Source organism: Typopeltis vanoorti, chromosome 17, assembly GCF_054136105.1.
Source record: "Typopeltis vanoorti isolate ZY-2024b chromosome 17, IOZ_Tvanoo_1.0, whole genome shotgun sequence".
Classification (NCBI taxonomy): Eukaryota; Metazoa; Arthropoda; class Arachnida; order Uropygi; family Thelyphonidae; genus Typopeltis; species Typopeltis vanoorti.
This window is the reverse complement of record NC_143565.1, coordinates 88,265,872-88,290,615: the sequence shown is the minus strand read 5'-3', so window position 1 is coordinate 88,290,615 and position 24,744 is coordinate 88,265,872. Positions and strand designations below refer to the sequence as shown.

The window sequence follows — 24,744 nt, the reverse complement described above, 5'->3', positions numbered from 1 at the left end:
ATACACTGAACGTTATGTAGGGTATAAAATGATTTATAACTGATGAAAATTTAAAATTGTAAAAATACAGAATATTCTGTTTTATTCTTGTCAATGAATTATTTTTGTTGTCTGTAAACGAAGGCATGGATCACATGCAACAAACATGCTACTAAGCACAGACATATACATTATAAATATAGTAATGCAGTTTATAATTTAATTCAATATAATATAACATTACCTGTATCCAAAACTGCATGGTCCTTAATATTCAATTTACTTTCTATTTTCCATGTAGCTGTAAATAAAATAAGTTTCACACTATAAGCTCAAGGTTTCAATTCTACTCTTTATGACAACTGTATTTAATATGCTTCTTTGTATTTATATATTTAAAAAGTGTCAATAACTTAAGTGATAACTGGGGATCTGAGATGAATTAGTGGATCCTCTGCTACTAATTCTTTGCTTACCATTTTGATGGCCTACTTCTCATCAGTAGTGAGAAGTATGCCATCAAAATTACCATTACTAGATGTTTGCAAAAATGAAGCAAAATGAAAAGCCTTTTTGTTTTCTAAGAACTGTTTTCCAACCATATATATAGGAAACTAATATTAACTTTTGACACTCTTTAACCAATGAAAGATTAAATGACTCAAACTGAGTTTCTACACAATTCTGAAATAGTTTACAACAGGATTTTCAAGTGTGGTTAATAGTAAATAATCCCCATGAAAACACTCCCCTCATAACAAATAAAAAAATCTGTTCAAACACTTTTCAATGACCAATCGGTAGTCAGAAAATTGAATCTCTACAACAACTGTTGGCATTTTCTTGTGTTAAAATCATTAAATCTATATTTTTGTCACAGCAGAAGAAACATGCATGAGAGCCTCAAGCTGCAGCCCAACTTGATCAGGAAGTAGGTTCAGCAAAAAATTAATACATATTCTCGGTCTTGGACCTATATGTTTATTTAATTATATTATTTAATCAAATTCTAGCGTTATTTAAAAGCAGACATTGCTTTTTCTGCTGAAACTACTGAAATTCCCATATACTGCATATAATTGCTTCACATCATATCAATGTGAAGCAATTCCCTTAACAGAAATAAGCAAAATGAATAAGTATTTTTTGGTCATACTTCCAACAAATATGGTTGTATGGGTTGCAAAGACTACTGTCAGGGTATATGATAAACATTTCCTAAAAAAAAAAAGCACCTGTATTTCTTTAAGTAAGAAGGTAGAATTCTTTAGTAGTTAATTCTAAAAATGTATAATATAAATTGAATCAGTTTTGCAGAGAATTGTGATCTTCCATTTCATCCTACAGATGCTATCCAGTAGCCCTCCCCCCCCCATCCGTGGGTTTGCTTTCAGTGGTTTCAGTTACCTGCAGTCAACCCTGGTCCAAAAATAAGCAATTCATAAGTTTTAAATTGCATGCTGTTCTTAGTAACGTGATGAAATCTCGCTCTGGACGTGAAACATCTTGTCCAGCATATCCATGCTGTACTATATACGCTACCTACCCTGTTAATCACTTATAGCTGTCTCAGTTATTAAATCAAATGTCATAGTATCGCAGTGCTTGTGTTCAAGTAACTTTTATTTTACCTAATAGTAGCATCACTACTCCTGTGCTTTGAGGCCAGTGGCCTCAAAGTGCAAGAGTAGTGATGCTGCCAATTTGGATATATATATATACCAAAGAGAAGATTGGGCATATGGCTAATTTGGCACAGATATGAAAAGTGTTTATATCAAAAGGTTGATTTTAAGGATTTAGTTTATGATTTAAACTATATCCATTAATTTGTTTAAAAAAATAAATATCTTTGCTGTATTCTTAATACAATTGAGTGTTGGGGGATATTTGTAACATTACACTGAAGTTGAATAAAGGAGAGGTTGTTGGTATCATAAGAGTGAAAGTAACAAAAATAAATATGTATATATATAGTTTGCCTGCATAGGTGGCCAAGGGGGTAATGCTTCTCTTCAACTGGTAGGTTAAGAGGTTTGAATTCCAACTAGACTTGAAATGTTTGTGAACATCTTTAGGTAGCAAGATGAATTTTATTCTCTGATATGAGACTACCATCCTGCCAGCTGACTACCAACCTAACCATCTATCCATGGCACTACTGCACAATAAGTTTACAACTTTTTGCAGGCAGATTCATATTCAAATATGTATATTTGTACATAAAAAAGTTACAAGATGTATTTCCCCCTCCCCTCTCTCTGAACCACCTAATAACTGATTGTGTAATCTCATTATAAAGCCAAATAGAAATGTAGCTCACAAGTATAAAAGATAAACTCTAGTTTTGGAGCATGGATGAATGCATAAACTTTCTTTTTTTTTCCCCCCAACTGGATAACCTTTTTTTTTTTTTAAAAAAAAAAATAGTCTTTATATATGTCTATATATATCGTGAGATAGTGAAAAAATGAATATATATATATATATATATATACACACACATCTTTCTCAGATTTAATGTACCAGCTTAATTTTAATGAATGAATTGCATTTTGAAAATTAACTTCAAGCTATATTTATGAATAAGAAAAAAATTTTTTTTTTAATTTTGAAACTATAAATTTAAAGGGATACAAGAGATATTCAGGAAATAAGAATAGAAGGCTGATAATTTCAGTCAAAAGATACAAAAGTTAATGTTACAGCAGTTAGACAACAAAGTTGGTGCGTGCAACACAGTTTTCATCTCTACTGTAATTATGCGATGGAATATGCAGATGTCACATAGTAATAATAATGTGTCTTAAAAATGGCAGTATCGATTAAAAATCTATCCAATTTGAAACTGCAAGCTGTTATTTTCTCAATGTGAATAAACACTAAAATAGATGATGTCGGTACAAGTTTACGACAATTACAGAATAAACAGAGAAATGTTGCAAAACGATAAGTTATTTAATGAAGGAAGAGATTGAAATAGAGATTTTAGAAAAGGGAATGCAAATATCGACTACTGCAGAAAATGTATAAATATCATCACTCAAAACTGAAAAATCAATTTTGTCAACTTCCAACACTTTTCCGAGATTTTTTTTATTTCTTTCTTTCTGAAATGCTTTATCATCTTGTTATTCATGTTCAACTAACTAAAGTCTGAACTGACAAAATGCCTTACAGAACAACAGCACTGTTTCCAACAAATGACATGTCCTATCTATTCACTCAGTGACTATATACCTATCATCTCTCTCTCTCTCTCCACTTTAATTGGAAACATCCAAAAGGAGCCCATCTGACACACTCACTACACCTATGAAAAGAACCTGGACCTCATGTTGGAGAACACGTTCGCTGCCAACTATGAGTGTACTCTTAGTTGGTATACGAGCCTCACAAGCCAACTACGAATATACTCGTATGTCGATTACCATCAGTACGAGATTACTCGTACTGACCTTGAAGAAGTGAAAGTGCTTGGCGTGCAGTAACGAACGATGCCCAAGGAGCGTGGCAGCGAACGTGTTAATGGAGTATTGACAGCACCAGGAAAGATTAAACTATTTTTAATACTACCAATATTTCATCTCAGTAACTGAGACATTCAGGGATTACAACTAACAACTCTAACACACACACACACACACAACGGAAACACAATACTGAATGAAACAGGTGGATATGACTCTAGTCCTATCTAGGTGGTGAACCCCTCTATGGGCATTTGTAGGGGGGCCTAGGTTGTAAATTGGGATCTCTGAAGATTAATATTTCCCAAATTTTAGGAAGTTCCTTGCAACCGTGTTTGTTTGTTTAAATTTGGTTGATTAATAAGTACCGCTGCAGATTCCAAAAACAGTCTTTCTTAAATTTACTGTGATATAGCATAGTGATTTTCTTTCAGGAGATCCTTTGAGTGGTATACATGGTGTTGCAAGACAAGATTGATCATCATTGTGATTGTAGATGTAAGTTTTGTGCTCATCTATATGGATGGAGGCTGATCTACCTGTCTGTCCATAGTATGCCAATTTATAGGAACAGTGTACTTTATATACTCCAGGCACAGAGAGGATGGAGTTGATTTTTGGTAGAACAGATAAGGGTAGCAAGTTTCCAGTGGGGCTTAAAAGTGGCACAGAGGTTGTAAAATTTTTTTAATGACCTGGCTATTTTTTCTGATGTATCACAGATGCAGGGAATAGTGATGGCATTTCTGAAATTCTTCTGAAAGAATGACCACAGATTGGGGAGAGGATTGATTATTTTTTTTAATTCTGTATGAAATGTAACCATTGGATAGGAAGATGGTATATATGTGGCAGAGTTCTGTTGAAAGAGAGGTTTCAATGGAAGAAAGATTGTAGGCTCTATTGGTTAGTTTTAATAATGTCATATTTTTGAGAAGAGTGGTGGTGGGAGAGTTTGTAAATGTATCTGCTTGTTTAATGTTTCCCAAATTTTAGGAAGTTTCTTGCAACCGTATTTGTTTAAATTTGGTTGATTAATAAGAGCCACTGTAGATTCCAAAAACAGCTTTCTTTAATTAATAAGTTCTTCTTTTAAAAAGCCTTTTCATCATGTGTGTGTTCAAGTATATAATTACACTCAGCTAATTCTTGTTGTAAATTGCAAAAAAAATTTCTATAAGTAGACATACTAACTTATAGGTGTTGAGAGAATTATAGTTGGTAGTGAAATAAACAAAAATCAGTCTTTCTAAATTAATTTTTTTGTGTAACAGTATCTCTGATTTTTATAAGAGATACTGTTACACGTATCTCTGTAACAGTACTTTACACATAAATAGCGTTACCTGTTGTCATGTGAAATAATTCTAACCCATGACAACAGGTAATGCTATTTATCTCTCACTCTTTGTTATAAAGTAAAACTGTCCCTGCACCTGCAGATTAATTTTGGAATAAATAGAGCAATATTCTCAAACAACATTTTATTTTGCATAACTTGTAAGTCATCAGTCACCATCTTATAAAAATCAGAGACACTGTTACACAAAAAAATTAATTTAGCAAGACTGATTTTTATTTCACTACCAACTGTAATTCTCTCAACACCTTCTTTAACCCTTAATTAGGTATGCCGTAGAATTGACATAAGCTTATTTTTGCAATTTACAACAAGAATTAGCTCAGTGTAATTATATACTTGAACACACACACATGATGAAAAGGGTTTTAATAGTTTGCTTATATTTCCATTGATTGTATTCTATTTATATGTCACTTTTGTTACATGTCTCTGCTGAATAAGTCAAAATGGGCAAAAATTAACTTTTGTTAATCAAAAGCTCTTTAGTGAGTACAGGAATCGTGAACCCAAGATCCCTACAATACTATTAGAGCATTTTGAACACTGGAGGGGGGGGGGGGTGAATCTCTCTCCCCTATCCATCTCTTGTGGTGTGGAAGCCCGCTTTCTCTCCCAGATGTTTGCCTTAGGCTGAAGCTGCAACAGGCCCAGCAAGCCAGCAGTGGAGTTATTGAAGCTAAAAAGATATGAAGGAATCAAAGCCAGATGGATTTAAATAAAGATGCACCCTCAATAGGATTTTTAATGGGATTGCTGGCAGAAAGTTTAGATTATTATAAGTTTTTGAGGACTTAAATTCAATTTTCACAAAAGAATGCCCTGATACTTGACTAGAATGTTTGAACACCTGAAGTGCCTTTTTAATACAGCCTATTATAAAGATAAATTCAATAATCCATTTATTAATTTCAAAATCTTCATAGGTCCAGTAGTAGTAATAGAATAGTATGAAAATGACATGAGATGTAAACAATTTATGTAAGTTTTTGCTGATGCCATTAAACAAACTCGCTATCCTCCAGTGAGTAATAAATCTTCGGCTGGCTACTTCCACTGATATTTTGAATGAGAAGAAACTCATCCATTACATGAAATGTAGATAAAAATCAGAGGAGGCATTTATTTACATAATAGCACAGTCAGGTTGACTGAGTGCTTATTGTACCCACTCTCCAACAAGTAGGGTGCAGGTTCAAATCCTGTTGTTCGCATGTGTTTTATCTCTATAAAGGAGATTTTTATTCTGAGTGTTTATTAATTACACAAGGGTTCAATTCCAATTGATGCAATGACTTCTTATTTATTTTAGAATCCAGAAATCACTGAATCAGGACCAAATAAAAAAAATATATACATTTCATGAAACTAAAACATTATATACATTTAAATGAAATTCCATAATAACTAAAAAATTAATTGGATTCCAAGGCCTTCTAAAATAAATCTACACTTGAGAGATTTTCTAATCCAAAAATATTAAAATCATTCATTCTCTGACTCATTCTATTACTGGATTGTTTGACATATACTTAATCATATCTACCAGACTAAACACCTTGTTTTCACAACAACAGAAATGTTCATCAGAATCAGTTTCTTTGTTAGGCCATTTCTGAAAATATAACAATTTTCTTCTTCTTTTCTATGGGAACCTTTTTTTTATCTCCCTTACATAGCATATAATATTATTCCTCCTGTCTCACTGAAGTACAAACATTCTTACCTCTTGCAGTTTTATTTGACACACAATTTACTAATTTTTTTGTACTGGAGAAAGAAGTTTCTTCTACTACTTCATAAACAACACATCTAAGTTGAGCTCTTCATGTTAAGCCACTTTACAGTTTTAAATTTCACCAATTGCTTTTTCCATAATAATCCGGTGTCCTTAAGACAGAAGATGAAACTTTCCATTCAGCATTTCTTCGAACATTCAATCAGAATGTCAATTGCAATATCTTCTTTTATTTACTAAATACTTGTTCACTATTTCAACTCTCCTCCAATTTAAAGACTCACAATTCTACGATTCCTTCTTAGAATCTTTTATTAATATTTTCCCGAATGTCATGTAAAACTTCCTAAGAACAAAAATTCTCCAGTTACAGTTCTCCAATTTCCATTAGCTGTCTACTTGTTTTCCTCGTTACTCCAATACTGAATGCTCTTTGTCAGCTGTCATTCGGTGAGCATGCGCACTCAAAGTAAATGGCAAGCAAGAAGTTGCATATAATGGCTGACATATTGTTTCGTTAGTGCAAACAGAATGTCTAAACAAAACTCAACACATACCAATTTTAAATTATAATAAAAAGATTAAAAGTAACACAATTATCAGAATCTAGTAAGTACATCAAAATTTTAGATGCATTACATTCATTTTTACAATAATATATCAATAACGGGCATATCACAAGTGCCGATATATGTGTTACGAAACCAAAACTAATAATATATTAGAATAGATAAACAATTGTAAAAAGATTCATAATTGTAAATTATGATTATTTTTACACATGAATGTTTGTGATTGTCTTTAGGTGGGAGATGAATTTCATTGTCCGGTGCGAGACCAGTGCCTCGCTGATTGGAGGCTTGAAGTGGTTTGGAAAAGTTGCATGTTTAGTCTCTAGAGCAGGATTTCCAGACTATGTAGAAAATCAATACAAAAATACCAAAAAATGTATAAAATTAATTTTATAAAAAAATCCTTAGTCCACTCACAGTAGGAATGCATCATAGGTTTACAGACAAACCTTTCATGGGTGAGAGCTACATAAAAAAAAAACATAATTCCTTTCCAACACTCAGATGCAATGTACTTGATAAATGAGAGAATGAAATAAAATTATGTGCCTGGGAGCGATGGCAAAGTTCTGGCTGTGACCCAGTGTGTTAATAGTGCCTGTTCCAGGAAAAGTTTCTGGAAAAAGAGAGACTGTCAATGAGATGGATGGATGGATGGTATGCCGGATCTTCAGGGAGTTAAAGCCGCCAGAAAAGCATACAACAGGACCACATGGTGAGGACTGATTTGGCACACCACCGGGCATCTGAGTGACCAAACCGCATTTGTTGATGTCCAATAAAGAGATGGATAGATGGATAGAATTATGGAAGACTGGAAACTGATTAGCAGGCAGCAGAACAGAAGTGTCATGTAACATGTTGAGGAGGATTGACAAAATGAAATTCAGATAATTGCATATAATTTGAATGGTTTGTATTAAATTCTGTTAAACATGTTCTATATATATATATATATATATATATATATATATATTATAAAACAAATATAAATATATATACAGGTAGGCATTCAAAAATCTGGCCATCGATAATCTGGTTCCTTCAGATCTCCGGCATGGATTTCGGAGCGTGAAATTTTCAAATTTATCGCGTTGGCGCACCGTTTTCTGTTTATATTTTGATGGCGCTGTAGTCGATAAGCATTGCGATAACCTGTTTATTCCTTCTCATTTTATCATTTATTTGCTACTGTATAGCCCCATTATGGATTCAGCAAAGAAAAGAGGTGGCGTAAAACGTAAACATCATGCGTTGTCGATCACAGAGAGAGTGGAAGTGCTAAAAAAACTTGATGCTGGCTGGACTAGAGCAACAAAGTTTTGTAAGTGAACAAGAAATCATGAATGTTTACTTGCTACAGGATAAACTTATTAGAGAAAGACCCAAATAAAGCAGCAGACACTGCACGATATATTCAAGAAAATAGCTAGGAAGCAGGAAGAAGCAGCAGTGGTGTCCACACTTGATAATCCACTGCCATTAACTTCAAGTCAACCAGATGTGCTGTCACCACCATCAACATTTTACTAATTAAAATTCTGAGGAACTATTTTATTCAGTTGAACTAAAATTCTGCAGAACCGTTATATTTAGTTTGTGAACATTAAAATTTCATAAGCTTTTCATTTAATGTTTAATTTTCTTTCTTTAAAGGACTGTACACATAGTCATTTCCTGTTAAAAATATACAGCATATATAACCATCCGAAATCCGGCATCCTTCAGGTCCAGAGGCTGCCAGATTTTTGAATACCTACCTGTATATGTATGCACCTCCTACCACAATTCATGCTATGGGCAAGTAAACATTTTTTTTGACCACTAGATGGATGGATGGATGGATGGATGACTAGATGGCCCTGGGTGGATCATTATTATGTTAGCAGTAAATAGACCAGTCTCTTAGAAGAGTAGCTTTTTTTAGTGTAATTTAAGTGAGTGGTTGACATCTGTTTTCGTGATTTTTTTTTATGGGGGGGGGAGTTCCAACTATGACAGCACGTTACATCGCATAATATTTATGGCCTTCATAGACAGATTTTTTTATGGGGGAGGGGGGAGTTCCAACTATGACAGCACGTTACATCGCATAATATTTATGGCCTTCATAGACAGATGGTTGTAGATTGCACACTCAATCTGTGTCATGAAATCTTTGGCTGGTATAGCGATGACAAAGTTCTGGTTGTGACCCAGTGTATTAGTAGTGCTTGTTCCAAGGCAGCAGAGGACAGGTTTACTACTTAGTAAAAACTAAGTTTTTAACTAAGTAAAATCTAAGACCACCCAAAAGGATGGTCTTAGAGGTTGACAAACTTTTTGATGCACCAGCATTTTACTTCTTTGCAATTCCTTCGCTAATGTTATATGAGTAATATTATCAGCAAAAGAAGCAAACAACTTCTATACCAGATTTTGTGTATATTAATATATTAAATTATAATGAAAAAAATATTAATATATGTATACACCTCCTACCACAAAGCATCTGTAAAGATAAAGGGATGCACAGACTAGGCTTTCTGGCATATAGGCCAACTTGTTGCAGACATCTTGCCATAGTTTCTCGAGGTATTTGCATACTTGTGCTTGAATGGAGCTGACTTGCAAGCTGATCTGCCATGGTGCGTAAATTACATTTTGCTGAAATCAAAAATACATTTGGGATGCAATAAGGAGAAGCATTAATGCTTGAAATTTCCCTCCAGAAAACAAACAAGGCTTATCCTTGTTCCAAAGAAAAAGTGGACCAGTTCTTTACCTCAATAACTCCTGAACCACTTGGTGCAAAGCATGGTAAGATGTTGAGAGAGCTGGTTGTGAGCCTGTTCTATACTGAAAAGTGACTCTGGACAGTTTTCTGTAAATATTGTGCATTAATTCCTTAACTATGTCCTCAGGAAATTGGTAACTTTTACCAAAAACATATTGCACTTTAATTTGCAAGAAATTTATAACACATTTTTTTGTGTAATATAATCTTTAGTATGCTAGTAATAAATTTGTGTCTACATTTAGCTGGAGTGGAGAAAATATTTTCATGTATAACTAAAAATGTAGTTCGTTCTTAGCTTTTAGACACTAATGTATATTGAATGGCAGGCAGTTTCAAGTAGAGTGATGTGGGCAAATATTAGAATGGAGAACTGGACAAAGACATTTGTGCCTATGGTCCCACAGAAGGTTCTATTAACGTAGAAGTGGAGGAATTTTTTGATGCTTTAGAGAAAACAACTGCCACAATGAAAAAGGAAAAGTTGGTCCTCATTGGGGATCTAAATAGCACAGTAGGAAACGATTGTCAGACATACAAAAATATTTTGGGAAAATTTGGAGAAAAGAGCAAAGCTAATAATAATGGCAAATATCTGTTGGATTTCTGCTCAGGACATGGACTGGTTATTACTAACACCATGTTCCAACATAAAAATGTGCACAAATTCACATGGAGAGAAGAAGCAAAGAATAAGAAAAGTCTCATTGATTACGTTATTGTTGATAGTGATGTTTTCTCCCTGGTGCAGGACACCAGAGTGTACAGAGGATTTGAAATTGATCACTATTTGGCTTTGAGGCAGGATAAAATTGAATTTCATATTGAAAAGAATAACATGTAAGGAAGTTTTAAAGCGAATAAAAGTTGAGCATCTCTCAGATGTGAACTATAGACTAAAATACACAAAGGTTATTCAAGAAAATATGAAAGAGTTTGAAAACAGGAACCAAACCTTGGAGATTCAGTGGCAAGCCTTGAAGAAAACCCTGACTGATTCAGCCAGAAAGGCACATGTGGTGAGGTTGTCTGCAAGGATAGAAAAATCAGAACTCCATGGTGGACACAGGAAATTAAAGAGGCAGTGAAGGAAAAGAAGAAAGCATATCAAAAGTTCCCAAATAAGTCAGCTAGTGCTCTTAGAGAATATAGAGACAAATGTAAGAAAGCTAAACATTGTGTAAAACTAGCTAAACAAAAGTCATGGGAAGACTGGTAAGAACATAGAAAATAAATATCAAGAAGGTGTCAAGATATTCTGCAGGTTGTTGAAGAAGCTTAGAAATGGAGGCAAGAGTGTAAAAGGAATTAGAGATGATAAACGTGACATGAAAACTGGAGAAAAAGATATCCTGCAAGTATGGAGTAATTGCTTTGAAAAATTGCTAAATGAAACAAACAGTGATGACAGCGCAGTGGTAAAAAAACACTCAACAGACATACAATCAAGAATACATATCCAAACTTAAAGTAGAAAAAGCCATCAAAAGTCTGAAATGTGGGAAGGCAGTGGGAGTAGATGATATTCGACCAGAAATACTCAAGTATGGAGGTATAAAAGTCTTACACTGGCTGCACTGCATAGTTCAAAAGGCATGGACAGAGGGACAAATTCCAGATGACTGGAGTAGAGCTCTCATAGTACTCATATACAAAAAGGGAAATACGAGGGTGGTCTGAAAAGTTCTTGGCCTAACAAAGAAAAAAACGAATCTATAATTTCAAAATTATTTTTATTTATCAACATAATCTCCCTTAACACTAATAAATTGATTCCAGCAATGCTCCAGCACCATTATCCCATCCCAGTAGTGGATCTCAGTAAGATCTGCAAAACACCTCTACAGCTGCAATCACCTCTTGATTTGAAGAAAAACGCTGACCAGCAAGGAAGAGTTTTAGTTTTGGGAGGAGACAGAAGTGGGAGAGAGCCAAATTTGGGGAATAGGGTGGATGTTCCAACAATTCATAGTGCAGATCTCTAATTTTTCCAGCCCAAAACCCCTTCGTGGGCATGTGCATTGTCTTGATGAAAGATGATTTTTTCTTCTGCAAACCAGGTCTTTTCTGACAAATTTTTTCGTCTAGTCTGGTTAAAAGATCGGAATAATATTCCCGGGTTATTGTTTGATCCTTTTCAAGATAATTAATAAACAAAATGCATTTAGCATCCCAAAACATCGATGCCATGAACTTTCCTGCTGATGGAACAGACTTTGTCTTCTTTGGTGCCAAACAACCAGCTGTCCATTGTTTTGACTGCTGTTTGGATTCTGGTGAATCCAATTCTCATCCATAGTAATAAATCGACGCACAAAATCAGTTTTTATTCTTGTTAAAATGCTCCAAGCTGTTCAGAGATTTTCATGCGAGTGGATTTTTTATCTGCTGTGAGCAAGCTCGGCACTCATCTTGTGCAAAGCTTTTTCATTTGCAATTCTTCATACAAAATATATCCTACACGTTCTTTTGAAATGTCTATAGTCCCAGCAATTTCACACACTTTGACTCACTGGTCAATCAATACCATATCGTGAACTCGATCGATGATTTCTGGTGTTCTTACACTTTTTGAACATCCTTCACGTGGATCATCTTCAAGACTGGTAAGCCCATGTTTAAACTCGTCAGCCCATTTCTTAATTGTCGAAAACAAAGGAGTGCCCATAAACGTTTATGAACCCCGAATGAATTTCTTTTGGCGTTAAACCTTCTTTTACAAAGAATTTTATAACAGCATGATATTCAATTTCATCCATTTCAAAGGATATAGAAAACACTTTTGCTTGAAACAGCTGTATGAAACTGTATAGAATGACTTGCAATTTCACAAAAATGCTTATGACAAATGTATCAAGTTAGAAAAAAAAAAAAAAAAAAATCTCACTGATAGTGTTGCCATCTATGGTCGAGGCTGAGATCTTTTCAGACTACTCTTGTAAAACTGCATGCGAGAATTACAGAGGTATTTCCTTCTGAGTGTTCCTGGTAAGATTTATGGAGTATATATACTTGAGAAACAGTTGAGGAGGATTGTGGAAGGGAAGCTTGTTGAAGAACAAGCTGGATTCAGGTCAAATATTGGCTGTCAGGATCAGATTTTTACTTTCCGACAAACGGTTGAGAAATCATGAGAATATAACAAAGATCTGTATTTAAGTGTTGTAGATCTGGAAAAGGCATATGACAAGGTGCAAAGAGAAAAGCTATTCAAAACACTACAGTTATATGGTGTTAATGGGGCATTATATCAAGCAAGTCTTTATTTGAATTGCAAGTCAGCAGTTAGAATTGAAGGAAGTACAGGAAGATGGTTTAATGTTAAAAAGGTGTCAGACAAGGATGTAAATTATCCCTTCTGTTATTCGTTATCTATATGGATCACATTATGAAGGAAAGTAGTATTAAACCTGATATCAAAATTGTAGAAATTAATGTCAGCTCTTTAGCTTTCTGTGGATGATGTTATACTTCTAAATAAATCTGCTATAAGTCTGAAAGATTCCCTGACTAAATTGAATAACTGTTGTAATAGCTATGGTATGAAGGTCAGCAATAACAAGTCAAAGACAATGAAATTAGGCAGAAAGATTGAAAATATCAACTACATTTTGAATGGAGAACTTATAGAACAAGTAAAACATTTTAGCTACTTGGGCATGATTTTTAGTGAAGATGGTAAATTAAATATGGAAATAGAATTACAGAATCAAGAAAGCTGGTATGGTAGGAAGTCAATTGAATAAATTTATATGGAATAAGAGAGAAATTAGCCAAAACACTAAATTAGCTGTGTACAAGACAGTGTTCAAACCAATTTTAACTTATGGATCTGAGAGCTGGGTCAGAAGTAAAACACTTGACCAAAGATTAGAGACAGATATTAGAGTCCCGAGAAAGATTCGAGGAACGAACAAATGGCATTAGTGGCTATATCATATTAAAAACGAGGATATTATGTAGAACTTAACATTGTTAGCATCCAGGAATGTGTTAGCAGAGCTAATCTCAGGTGGTATGGTCACTTAAACAGAATGGGAGAGGAAAGATTAGCCAAACAAGTGTTCTCTGCCAGGTTGGCAGGAAAAAGACCCAGAGGAAGACCAAATATATAGGTGGATTGATTCAGTAAAAAGTGCTTAGAAGATAGAAATATAAGATCTGATAATGTTGGGGTCTCGAGAGGTAACAGATTGATTTGGAGGAAAATTGTGGATAGGAAGTTAGTAATGATGTAAATTTTTCATGTAGTACCATCATATCCTGTACACCCTTTGAGGGAACATGTCAGGAATTTGATGATGTGTATATTCTCTTAACTGTATTTAATAATTGTTGGACAGTCTTTGTCTAATATATTCTGTACATTTCGGTTCTTATCTTGGCCAAAAGCTTCCTCATAATCTATGACAAGTGGTTCTGTAAATTAAATTACCTTCTTTTGTTCCGATTTCTTTTAGAAAATACATTATCAATGCAACTTACACTTTTTCTAAACTTGGACCAATCCTCTAATAACAAACTATCAGCAATAGTGTCAAGTCTTTCAATTAAAATCTTACTATATAATTTATATGTTGCCTTGTAATTTTCACGAATTTCTGTGGGTAACACTTGCAGGTGACTCCCTGCACTTCCATCAAAGATGGTATCACTGACTGTTGACCCGGGATGGCCCAATTTGTCAATATTTTGCCAAACAGATAGGTCTGCAACATGGCATCCTATCAAACTCTGTCAGTTCCCTTTTCGCACCCATTTCACCCAGACACAGTTGCACTGACTTTGGAGTATCATATTCCTCCAATTTATACTGGCTACACACACACACACACGTGACTTGTTATATGGCACGATGCACCTTCTCCATGGGGTGTCCAGTGACAAGTCTTTTAATTAAAATCTTATTATATAATTTATATGTTGCCCTTTTTTTATACAGAGATATAGATATATCTCTATATCTCTTCTTAAAAACAGATATTATTTTAGCCCTTCTTTAGGTATAATGCAGGTAACCCAATACATGTATAATGGATTCAGGATTTTTACATTAAAGTGAGTGTGTGTGTGTGTGGGGGGGGGGACTATATTTATTTAACTCTGAGGTAACCTCCTCTCCTGTCTATTCCTATATTATTTACATTTTCAATTTCTATTTCTTCTTTACTAATCATTAAATTGTACCACAGTTGTACCATACCATAACATAAAATTTTAAACTAATAAATAGATCTGATTCTTCAACCTGTGGAGAACTTCCAATTTTCTATCTTTTTTTTGAAAAAAAAAATCCTATACCAAAGGGTAGGCAAGCAAAGTTTGCATGTGAAGTATCTTCACGATTAGGCTACTTGTATATAGAGGCACTGTGCTTATGGGATACTAAGGTAATTCATATTAATTTAATTGCCTGAGTATTCCATAATGCACAGCACAGTTCCTTTTGCACATATATACTGCCATGCATTATGGAAAGGGCCATTGCCAGACCAGTTTTTAACCTTTAGATCATCAGCAGAAGCCAACTTAGGCAACTGATGTGATTTTAACAGCCTCTACATATAAGTAGCTTAGTTGTAAAGATACTTCACATGCAAAACTTTGTTTGTTTACATTTTGGATCTTGACAAGAATATAATTTCTTGTCAAGTATAATTTACTTTGTAACCAAGTGAAAAAAAAGTTTCCACATCTACCTCTGATCCAGAATATTTTAAAAATAAGGTGGTCCACCTTTTCTCTGCTGGTATATGTATATGATTTCGGCATTAATTTCACCTTGCTATCTTCTTTGTGTCTGGCTCCCGCTGATGTCATTTTTAAAATGTTAGTCTTTTGGGTTTGTTTTCTGGGATTAGAGTGGTTCAGCATAGTAGTAGTTTTTTGCTTGTCACTAAGTGGAGCAATGCTCAGTTTCCTGTGCTGGAACGATTCAGATCAAGATAAGGAGCGATGAGTTTGAATGATCCAAAAAATCACTAATGAGATTTAGTGTGAAAAGATTCAGGAAAAAAACACTCAGTTTTTGGAGAAGTACCCTCACAGTGTCTCAATAAAGGCTGAAACCTGCATGGGTAGTGAAACATATACGGAAGAAGCGTGCTTTGTATTATGGAATACTAATGTAATGTGTATTCAACAGCCTCTATATACAAATCGCCTAGTCATGAAGATAGTTCTCATGCAAACTTGGATAAAGCATTAAACAAGAATATAATTTCTTAGCAAGTGTAATTTATTTTTGGGTAACTACCTGTATCCATGACTTAGTGGTCATTATTTTGATCAATCCAGATCTGCCATTTGTCACAAAGAACATAGAGTACATCATGTAAACTGGAATAGTCTGGCCTTAAAGAACAACATTTCACGGACAATTGCAGGAAAATTGATTGCACGGAAAACTCATCAAGAGGAAAAATTCATCGCAGCAGCAAACTCATCGAGAGGAAAACTTATTGCAGGAAAAATTCGCTTGAAAATTGAAGCCAGTTTGGTTTAATAGACTTATGTAGAGACGTGATATTTGATAGTAAATTATATCTAAGAGATACCACGAACTGCGATGTCAGTATAGTATTGGTTTAGTTTTTTTTATTATTATTAACCATTGAAAATGGCTGGAAAAATATATCGCGTCAGATGATGAGAGTGATAGAGTCGAATGTGAAAGTGATATTTGATAGTAAATTGTATCTGAGAGATACTGCGAGTATCTCTCAGATACAATTTATAACATAACATAAAAAAAACATAACTAAACCAATACTATACTACTGATGTCAATAGTATAGTATTGGTTTAGTTATGTTTTTTTTTATGTTTCTTTTTTCCAATAACTTCTAGAGTGTAACTGAAAATAAATAAACCATCATGTATTATATTTGTATGTTTTTTTTTTTAAGTTTTATCGCATTTCAGCCCATACTATAGTATGCCCACACTTTAGAGAGCTACGCTTGGAGACTTGCCAAGAATAGTCGATTCATGCTGAAGGGGAGAAAGAAATGAAGGACGCACGAATTGGTCGCCAACACGCGAAATCGCGTGCTTTATAGGTAAAATTTTCCGACTGTTATACAAGCAACATAGTTAACACTTTAAAAACTACAATGATCATAAAAGATAAGTTAATTTTCTGACGTGTAACAATAAACAACTCATCCCACAATATGGATCGATTACCCTATTATCGGAATGGATTCTCCTTCTGTTGACATGCGCAGAAGTGTCAAAGGGTCTCGAATCTGTGGGTGTACTATAGTAACGAATGTATCTCAGATACAAATGACCTAAGCTGCAATTTTTTCGACCATGACCTCTGCAGGGTTAACCTCCCAACCGGTCAGGACATATATATATATATATGTCCAGCAAATCCTGGACACGAGTCAGACCACCTATTGGAAAAACATGGATATCAAGTGCATTTGACTATCATATCCATTAGAAGGTGTGATAATCCTTCACGCTGATGAGTACACTTAACCAGATTACCTCGCGTACGTAGCGACAATCAGTTACCTATTGCTAGAAACGCAGTTGCTTGCCGTTTGCTCAGTAACTGGAATCTAAATTATATTACCTACAAGTTACATTTATTTTTGCCACTTGTTTTATTGTATAATTATAGTTTTTAATGCCGGTGCAAATAAGAGATCCTTTCATATTTCTTCATTTAAGATTGCATCTCTAGAGAACAATGCCCCTATTGTTTTTTTTATGCTAATTATCTTAGTCGCCAATACATTTTATTCTTTCAGAATTTGATTCAAGATAATTATTTTTGTTAAACGATTATTTTATAAATTCATAAAAATCCGAATCTTAAAATAAATACAGCCTCCATCTGTTACAAATTGTTTTCTTTATTTTTTATTCATAATCTTAGTTAGAAAATTAGTTCACAGATTGTGTGAAGGTTCGCTCTTTTACGATATTACCTTATAGATAATCCTCGTAGAAAGGATTATACGCTGGTTATGCATGATTATTAATTGACTTGAGGAATTCACAACATACAATAGAATATAAATTAAATTAAACTTTAATATATATTTCCAATATTTCGGCAACGTCACGTTGCCATTTTCAAAGAAACTTAAAATAAAGATACGTGCATGCAGGCACTACATACAGTAAATGAGGACGAAGCAGGAAGCTATCGTTTCTCCTAAAAGTCCTGATGGTGCCCCCCTAGCAGGCTATGTAGGTATTCTTGGCTGTTGGGCTGAAGGGCTCATGATGTAAGTCTCCCAAATTTGGGGCAGTCTCATGCAACCAAATTTGTTGAGGTTTGGCATGTTTCTTAGGGCTGAGGCTGATTCCATAAAAAGTCTTTCAAACTTGAACTTGCTAAAGTGTATTATTATTATGGCTTTTCTTCCACCGTATTCTGTGGCATGTATCCAGAGTATGGTCTGCAAGACCAGAGTGGCTATACTGGTGAAAACGGATGTAGTCCTTGTGTTCTGAAATCCTGATATTCGCTGTCCTGCCTGTTTGGCCAAAGTGGGATGCTTACAGCTGCAAGGGAACTGGTATACACCAGGAAGGTCTAGGGGAAGTGGTTGATCTTTAGTGGATGCACTAAAGTAGGGCAGCTGTAAGTTGTCCTACTTGGACCAAACAGGCAGGACAGCAAATATCAGAATTTCAGAACACAAGGACTACATCCGTTTTCACCAGTATAGCCACTCTGGTCTTGCAGACCATGCTCTGGATACACGCCACAGCATACGGTGGAAGAAAGCCACAATAACACACCGGTAGCAAGTTCAAATTTGAAAGACTTTTCATTTAATCAGTCTCAGCCCTAAGAAACATGCCAAACCTCAACAAATTTGGTTGCATGAGACTGCCCCAAATTTGAGACTTACATCATGAGACCTTCAGCCCAATGGCCAAGAATACCTACATAGCTCACTAGAGGGCAACATCAGGAATTTTAGGAGAAACGATAGCTTCCTGCTTCATCCTCATTGACTGTATGTAGTGCCTGCGTGCACGTGTCTTCATTGTAAGTTCCTTTGAAAATGGCAACGTGACGTTGCCGAAATATTGGAAATATATATTAAAGTTCAATTTAATTCATATTCTATTGTACATGGTGAATTCCTTAAGTCAATTAATAATTACTTATAGATAATCATACGTAAATCTTGAATCATATCACATAATGTATAATATTTATAACGTAATCTGTAGTTCTTTGCACTTCAACTTTCTTGGTTTCCTGGAATCGCTCATTACATATTGAAATGAAGGCTATTATGAAGTAAACTGTTATGTACATATTTTCTGCTAATTTTGATGTAGCGATACTTTCCCTACAGTTTATCATTTTCAAAATATAGGTGCATGCATCAAAATGAAATTTTATTTCCAAAATTTTCATAATAGAATTAAAATTGTATTTCGTCTTTGATGGCTCACTCCCCCCCCCCCTTTCCAAACTATCACACACACAAATACTGCTAGGTAATTTTAAATTCTGAGAATTATAAATTATTAATACTTTATTCAGGATTTAACATAATCTGTCATTTCCTGAGCTAAGTTTGCTCATCAGATAAATAGTGAATTAATTACTTACTGTTGTTTATTCCATAGTTAGAAAATAATTAGATATTCTAATAGTTGTTAGTTGTTTATCCTGTACTATTTCCTTGTAGAGTATGTATATATTATGTAGACTGTGCATGGAGACTCTGTATCATTTCAATTTGCAAATGGAAACCATCGTGAAGGACATAGTCAGCATAACAGAATTAAGCACCACATGTAGTTTCGAAGTTATCCAGCGCACATTTCGGTGTGTGTTGCTATATGGTGTAACGAAGCCAGCGTGAACCGGTTTTTGGCTGGATGAAAGGATATTGCAGGGAGTTAGAACAGGGTAGAAGGGACAGGGGAGCTCTCTGGTTTTTTCACTTAACTTTCAGGCTTTTGTTCATATCCAGATTCCTAATTCCTCGTTCAATAATAGTAAAGGACGTAAGGAAAGGCAAGGATTGCCTAGAAAGCCTAAAGGATCGTCGATTTAGAGAAAAAAGTCGTGTTCTCAAACTGGTTGAGCCATTACGATAAACCAGGATTCTATCGTACTGATGTGACCAAAAGAAGAAAGCTAGAATCAAGCAAGGAAGTATCTCTCAGGATCTGTGATAATAAGCTAAGTAAATCAACTGTCCTGGTAAGAAAATCCTTTCTAAGCTTTCGTGAATATACTGAAAAAAAAAAGGAAAGTGCATTGCTATGATGACAATTCGTATTTGAAAGTGTGATTAAGTGAACATTATTCTATGAGAACATGATATAAGCTAAAATTGACTTATCAAGAATTATAATAGAATGATAGGACTTTAAGATTTCTTGGTGTGTGATTAAAGATTTGTGCATGAAATTTGTGAATGACTAAGCAGAGTCGATATTTAAAACATTTGAATGGATAATCACATATAAGAATTGTACTAAAGCCTTTTTCAATAAGAGGGGTAAAAGCCTATGTATATGAAAATAACCGTGCTGCAAGTGCTCTACTGTAAAGTTATTGTTTTAATGTGAACTTGTTTATTTCATAATCACATTACTTCCATTTGAAATATGATCAATTAATGTAATTTCTTGTAATAGTGTATTAAATGTTTCTTATTTAATCTATATCTTGTGATTGCCTGATTTATTTAATTGCAGCGCTCATTTAACAGTTTGAATCTAAGTGGAAACCCTATTTAATGAGAAGATAATGAAAGGCTATGCAAACACGACTGTTGTAAGACTTAAGAATAATTTTAAAAAGAAAGTTTCAGCCTGAGTTAAATTATTGTAACATCATACTTGCTGATGACTGATTCTACAACATTAATCACTTAATTATGAACACAGAGTGTCGCAGTCTAAAATAAATATTCTTTGTGTTCATAAGTGGAGTCTGTCAACAGCCAGTACACACAACGGAGAAGAAAGACGACACAACAGTAACATGCGTGCACCTTCTTTTTATTTAAATTCGTTATTTTCCAAAGTAACTGCACCACATAACTTTTAATATTCCGATACTGAAATTAAATTATGATTATTAAAAATAAGCAAATTTTGTATATTTTCTCATTTATATCATTTCCTGATAAATATAAATCATTAAATTATGTGATATTAGCAAAATGCATTGCCATGCGTGTATTCATACAGCTGGCGACATTGTCAAACGAAGGATAGAATGTACCATGGAATTGAAAAAAATTTATTAATCAAATAACAGTCATATTATTTATTGTTTTTGTTAGGAAGCAATGCCAGTAATAATTTTATTGGAAAAAATGTTTAAAAAAATCAAATTTTTATTAAAAAATTATGAATTTTTTTGTCAATTTTTTTTTAAAACAAATATTTTTTTTAGTTCAAATTTGCTACAGATATTCTATCATGTCTATTAAACAATATAAACTAAAATTACTGAGCAAATATCAGTTCCTTTAAAGCTATGAAGTTTAACTTGTCCATAAAATGATTATTACACAAATTTTGCATTTTTGAAAAATAAACTTAAAAAATAAAAATGAAAATATACATATCAATGATTATAATTTTAGTTCAATATATTCTGGATATATTAAGCTGTGTTAGAAAAAAAAAATAATATTCTAGGACTAATAGTTTTTAAGATCTTGCCAAAACCAACTGCAATGTGTTAAAATTTAAAAACCAGAGAAAAATCAATTTCAAGTTTATAACTATACTTTATTATTCTATGAATATTTAAAAGCCACCAGCAATATATGTTATTAACAGGTGTTTTAACATATTCATAGATTTTTGCTTTCTTTTTAATTTTTCTTCTTCTGAGGCAGCTTTTTTTTGCTCTTAAGCATCTTTGTTTATCAAACATCTAAATGTTTGTAAACATTGTTCACCTATTTTCAGTCCCAATCTTTCAAATACTGGTAATCTTCCTAGATCACCACCATTAAAAGTTATCAGTGCATCATATACTGCTATTTCTAGTCTTCTTCTGCCTACAAATATTTCTTTAGGGCATTGATGAGATATTAAATGATGCAACAATTCATTGTTGTTTTGAGTACCTCTATGTGAATAATAATTACTCATGAACATTTCATGAGTAATTATTCTGCTGTTAAAATCTCAAAAACAGGTTTTATTTGTTCTAAAATAAATTTAGGAAGCATGTTCTTGTTAGCTTTATCTAAATCACCATTTTTCACAATCTTCAGGATCTCCTCCTCGATGCTTATATATGGCCCAAATATCTCTTCTCATTTTCACTATATCTCCAGCATTATTCCTTATAGCTGCACCATAACGTCCTTGTATTCTTTCATTGCAGCTTGAGTCAGCTTTCCTTTTTCTAACAATTCCTCTATGATTTTTTCCATTTTCTACAAAAGTTTTATTTTTTAATTCTGTAACTTCATCCATTAATTTTTTTTCCCCATTCTCTTTTGAACATGACCACAACAGTCAAGCTTTCTGATTTTTTGTTACTGTATATAGGTGGATCAGCAGTAGCAATGTGATGATAACTTTTACTGTCACAATCACCTAAATGGTTGGTGTACATTAAATTATGGACATTAATTGAACATCTAAAAATAATAGCCATACCAGCAGGCTCCATAGATCCAGCTGTTCCGCTATGGTTTTTTTCACAAGATATTTTATGATTATCAAACCAATTTTCAAATTCATTATTTTTCAATTGTTTTTTCATTTTATTACATGTATTACAATAAGTACTACTTATGTGTACATCAAGAACTTTTGAGGGAAGATCCTTACTAACAGAAAGCACTAGACACACCATTTTTTGACTGAAAGCCTCTTTTTTTGCCATGTATTATCACAGGATAACAGCCACTTCCTTTGGTTCAGGGCCTTCAGTCACATTAGAAAGTTCTTCTCCAGCTAAATTCATTGAATCCATGGTCACTGTTTCATATGCACCATGTACATGCTTTAAAATTTTTAGCGAACTTTTTTTTTGTTCACAATTGGTGGCATATTCATGTTACTAAGAAAATGCTTAATTGTTCATAATTTCTTCCAATGTTATACGTTGAAATTAGAAATCTTATATTTATAGGTGCCACAGAATGATGTTCATTATAAGAGTTACAAAATTTAATTTGATACTCACATGATATGCAGCTAAAAGTAAACACTGATAGGAGTCCATGTCTAAATTCTTCAACATTGTAGCCGATAGTAACAGTGCATTTTTGGCAAGGAAAGTTATTCATGAATAATAAAATCATTTCTACATCAAAAAAAAAAACGATATCCAGATATTTCAGGAGTGCTTTCACTCACTAAAGTGCTAATTTCCTTTTCTGAAGCAGATGTCTTCAGATTCTGTACAATCTCCTCATCAATACTTTCATCGCCGATATTCTTTTTTGTATATCGATTGTCGTGAAAACGTCTTTTTTTGGACGATAAGCTCTTCTTTTAGGCATATTTATATATATTATGTTTCTAAATGTTATATTAAAACTTAATTTTTTTAATAAATCTCAGATTGAAGACAAAGCTTTGAAAACACACGAGTTAGTGGCAGCCATATTGGTTCCGGTTTTGGTGTTGTAAGCTTTGCTCTGATTGGCTTATTTCCAAGTAGCTTACAATATAGCAATGGTAGCAAAAACCAATAAAATTTCTTCTCACAATTGATTTTACTTACGAAATTGATGTTATAGACCTTTTAAATCTACATAATTTACTTTTTAAAATTTCTTAATTCTGATAATTACAAAGTTATAAGAATTTAAAGTTTCTGCATATTTAATGAGCATTTAAATGATAAATAATATGATAAGATAACTCAAAATATAGGAAGTTTTTGAGTACGAAAATTACAGAATATATATTCTTTAGTATATAAACTTTATAAAAAAAAATTTTTTTTTTTTTTATTATTACCTCAAAACTGTGATTTTTTTTTTTTTTTTTTTTTGGGTGCTTAAGGGACAAAGCTGTATAACTGAGAGGATACCCCCACATAGCCTTTAAAGGAATGTGGAGAACCGACCAGGACTCCTGACCTAATGTCCAATCCTCACCTTCTCCTGGTGTACCCTGTTGGGTATCTACTTGGATACTGTACAAACGAGGATGGGCTGGCAATTTGGGATTTAGCAACCAAATTGTATTCTTCTTGGCTTAAACCAATATACAAAATGATAGTACAACATGACAAAATTTCATGCTGGCAAGGACATCGCCCGGTTAAACCCCCCATTGTTTTCGCCATGGAACCAGGGAGAACAGTGAAAAGTCGGCTACCTGAACAAATCTGAAAGCATAACCCAACTCAACATCACCAGAATTAAAGATCAGTACTATCAACATAAGAAGCCTAAATTGCAAAGAAATGGAGCTAGCTGAGGAATTAGATAAGTACCAGATCTGAAACAAAAAAGACAAAAACTGGTGAGATCTTTCTGAGCAATAAATACAAAATGTTATATTCAGGAAATGAAAATCAAGGAAAAGAAGGAGTAGCCATAGTATTCAACACTAAATGTGAGGCTAATCTTCTTGAATGGCAGGCAGTCTCAAGTAGAGTGATGTGGGCTAATATCAGAATGGGGAATTTGACAATGAGACTTATTTGTGCCTATGGAGCCACAGAAGATTCTACCAAGGTAAAAGTGGAGGAATTTTTTGAGGTTAGAGAATGCAACTGACATAATGAAAAAGAAAACGTTGGTCCTTCTTGAGGATCTAAATAGCAGAGTAGGAAATGATTGTCAGATATACAAAAATATTTTGGGAAAATTTGGAGAAAAGAACAAAGCTAATAATAATGGCAAATAAGTTTTGGA

At 33.8% G+C, this 24,744-nt stretch overlaps 1 protein-coding gene across 1 annotated transcript in view; it reads right to left on the bottom strand.

Annotated features, from left to right (window-relative positions):
* The window catches only part of LOC150097610 (transcriptional adapter 2-beta-like), a 226,707-nt gene that overhangs the window by 80,698 nt on the left and 121,265 nt on the right, over positions 1-24,744 (bottom strand). Inside the window, exons 7-9 of the mRNA XM_090406959.1 lie at positions 22,116-22,299; positions 21,814-22,034; positions 224-280 (exon numbers count right to left, since the gene is read on the bottom strand). Coding sequence (XP_090263085.1) covers positions 224-280; positions 21,814-22,034; positions 22,116-22,299 — 462 coding nt within the window. The remainder of the gene's footprint in view (positions 1-223; positions 281-21,813; positions 22,035-22,115; positions 22,300-24,744) is intronic.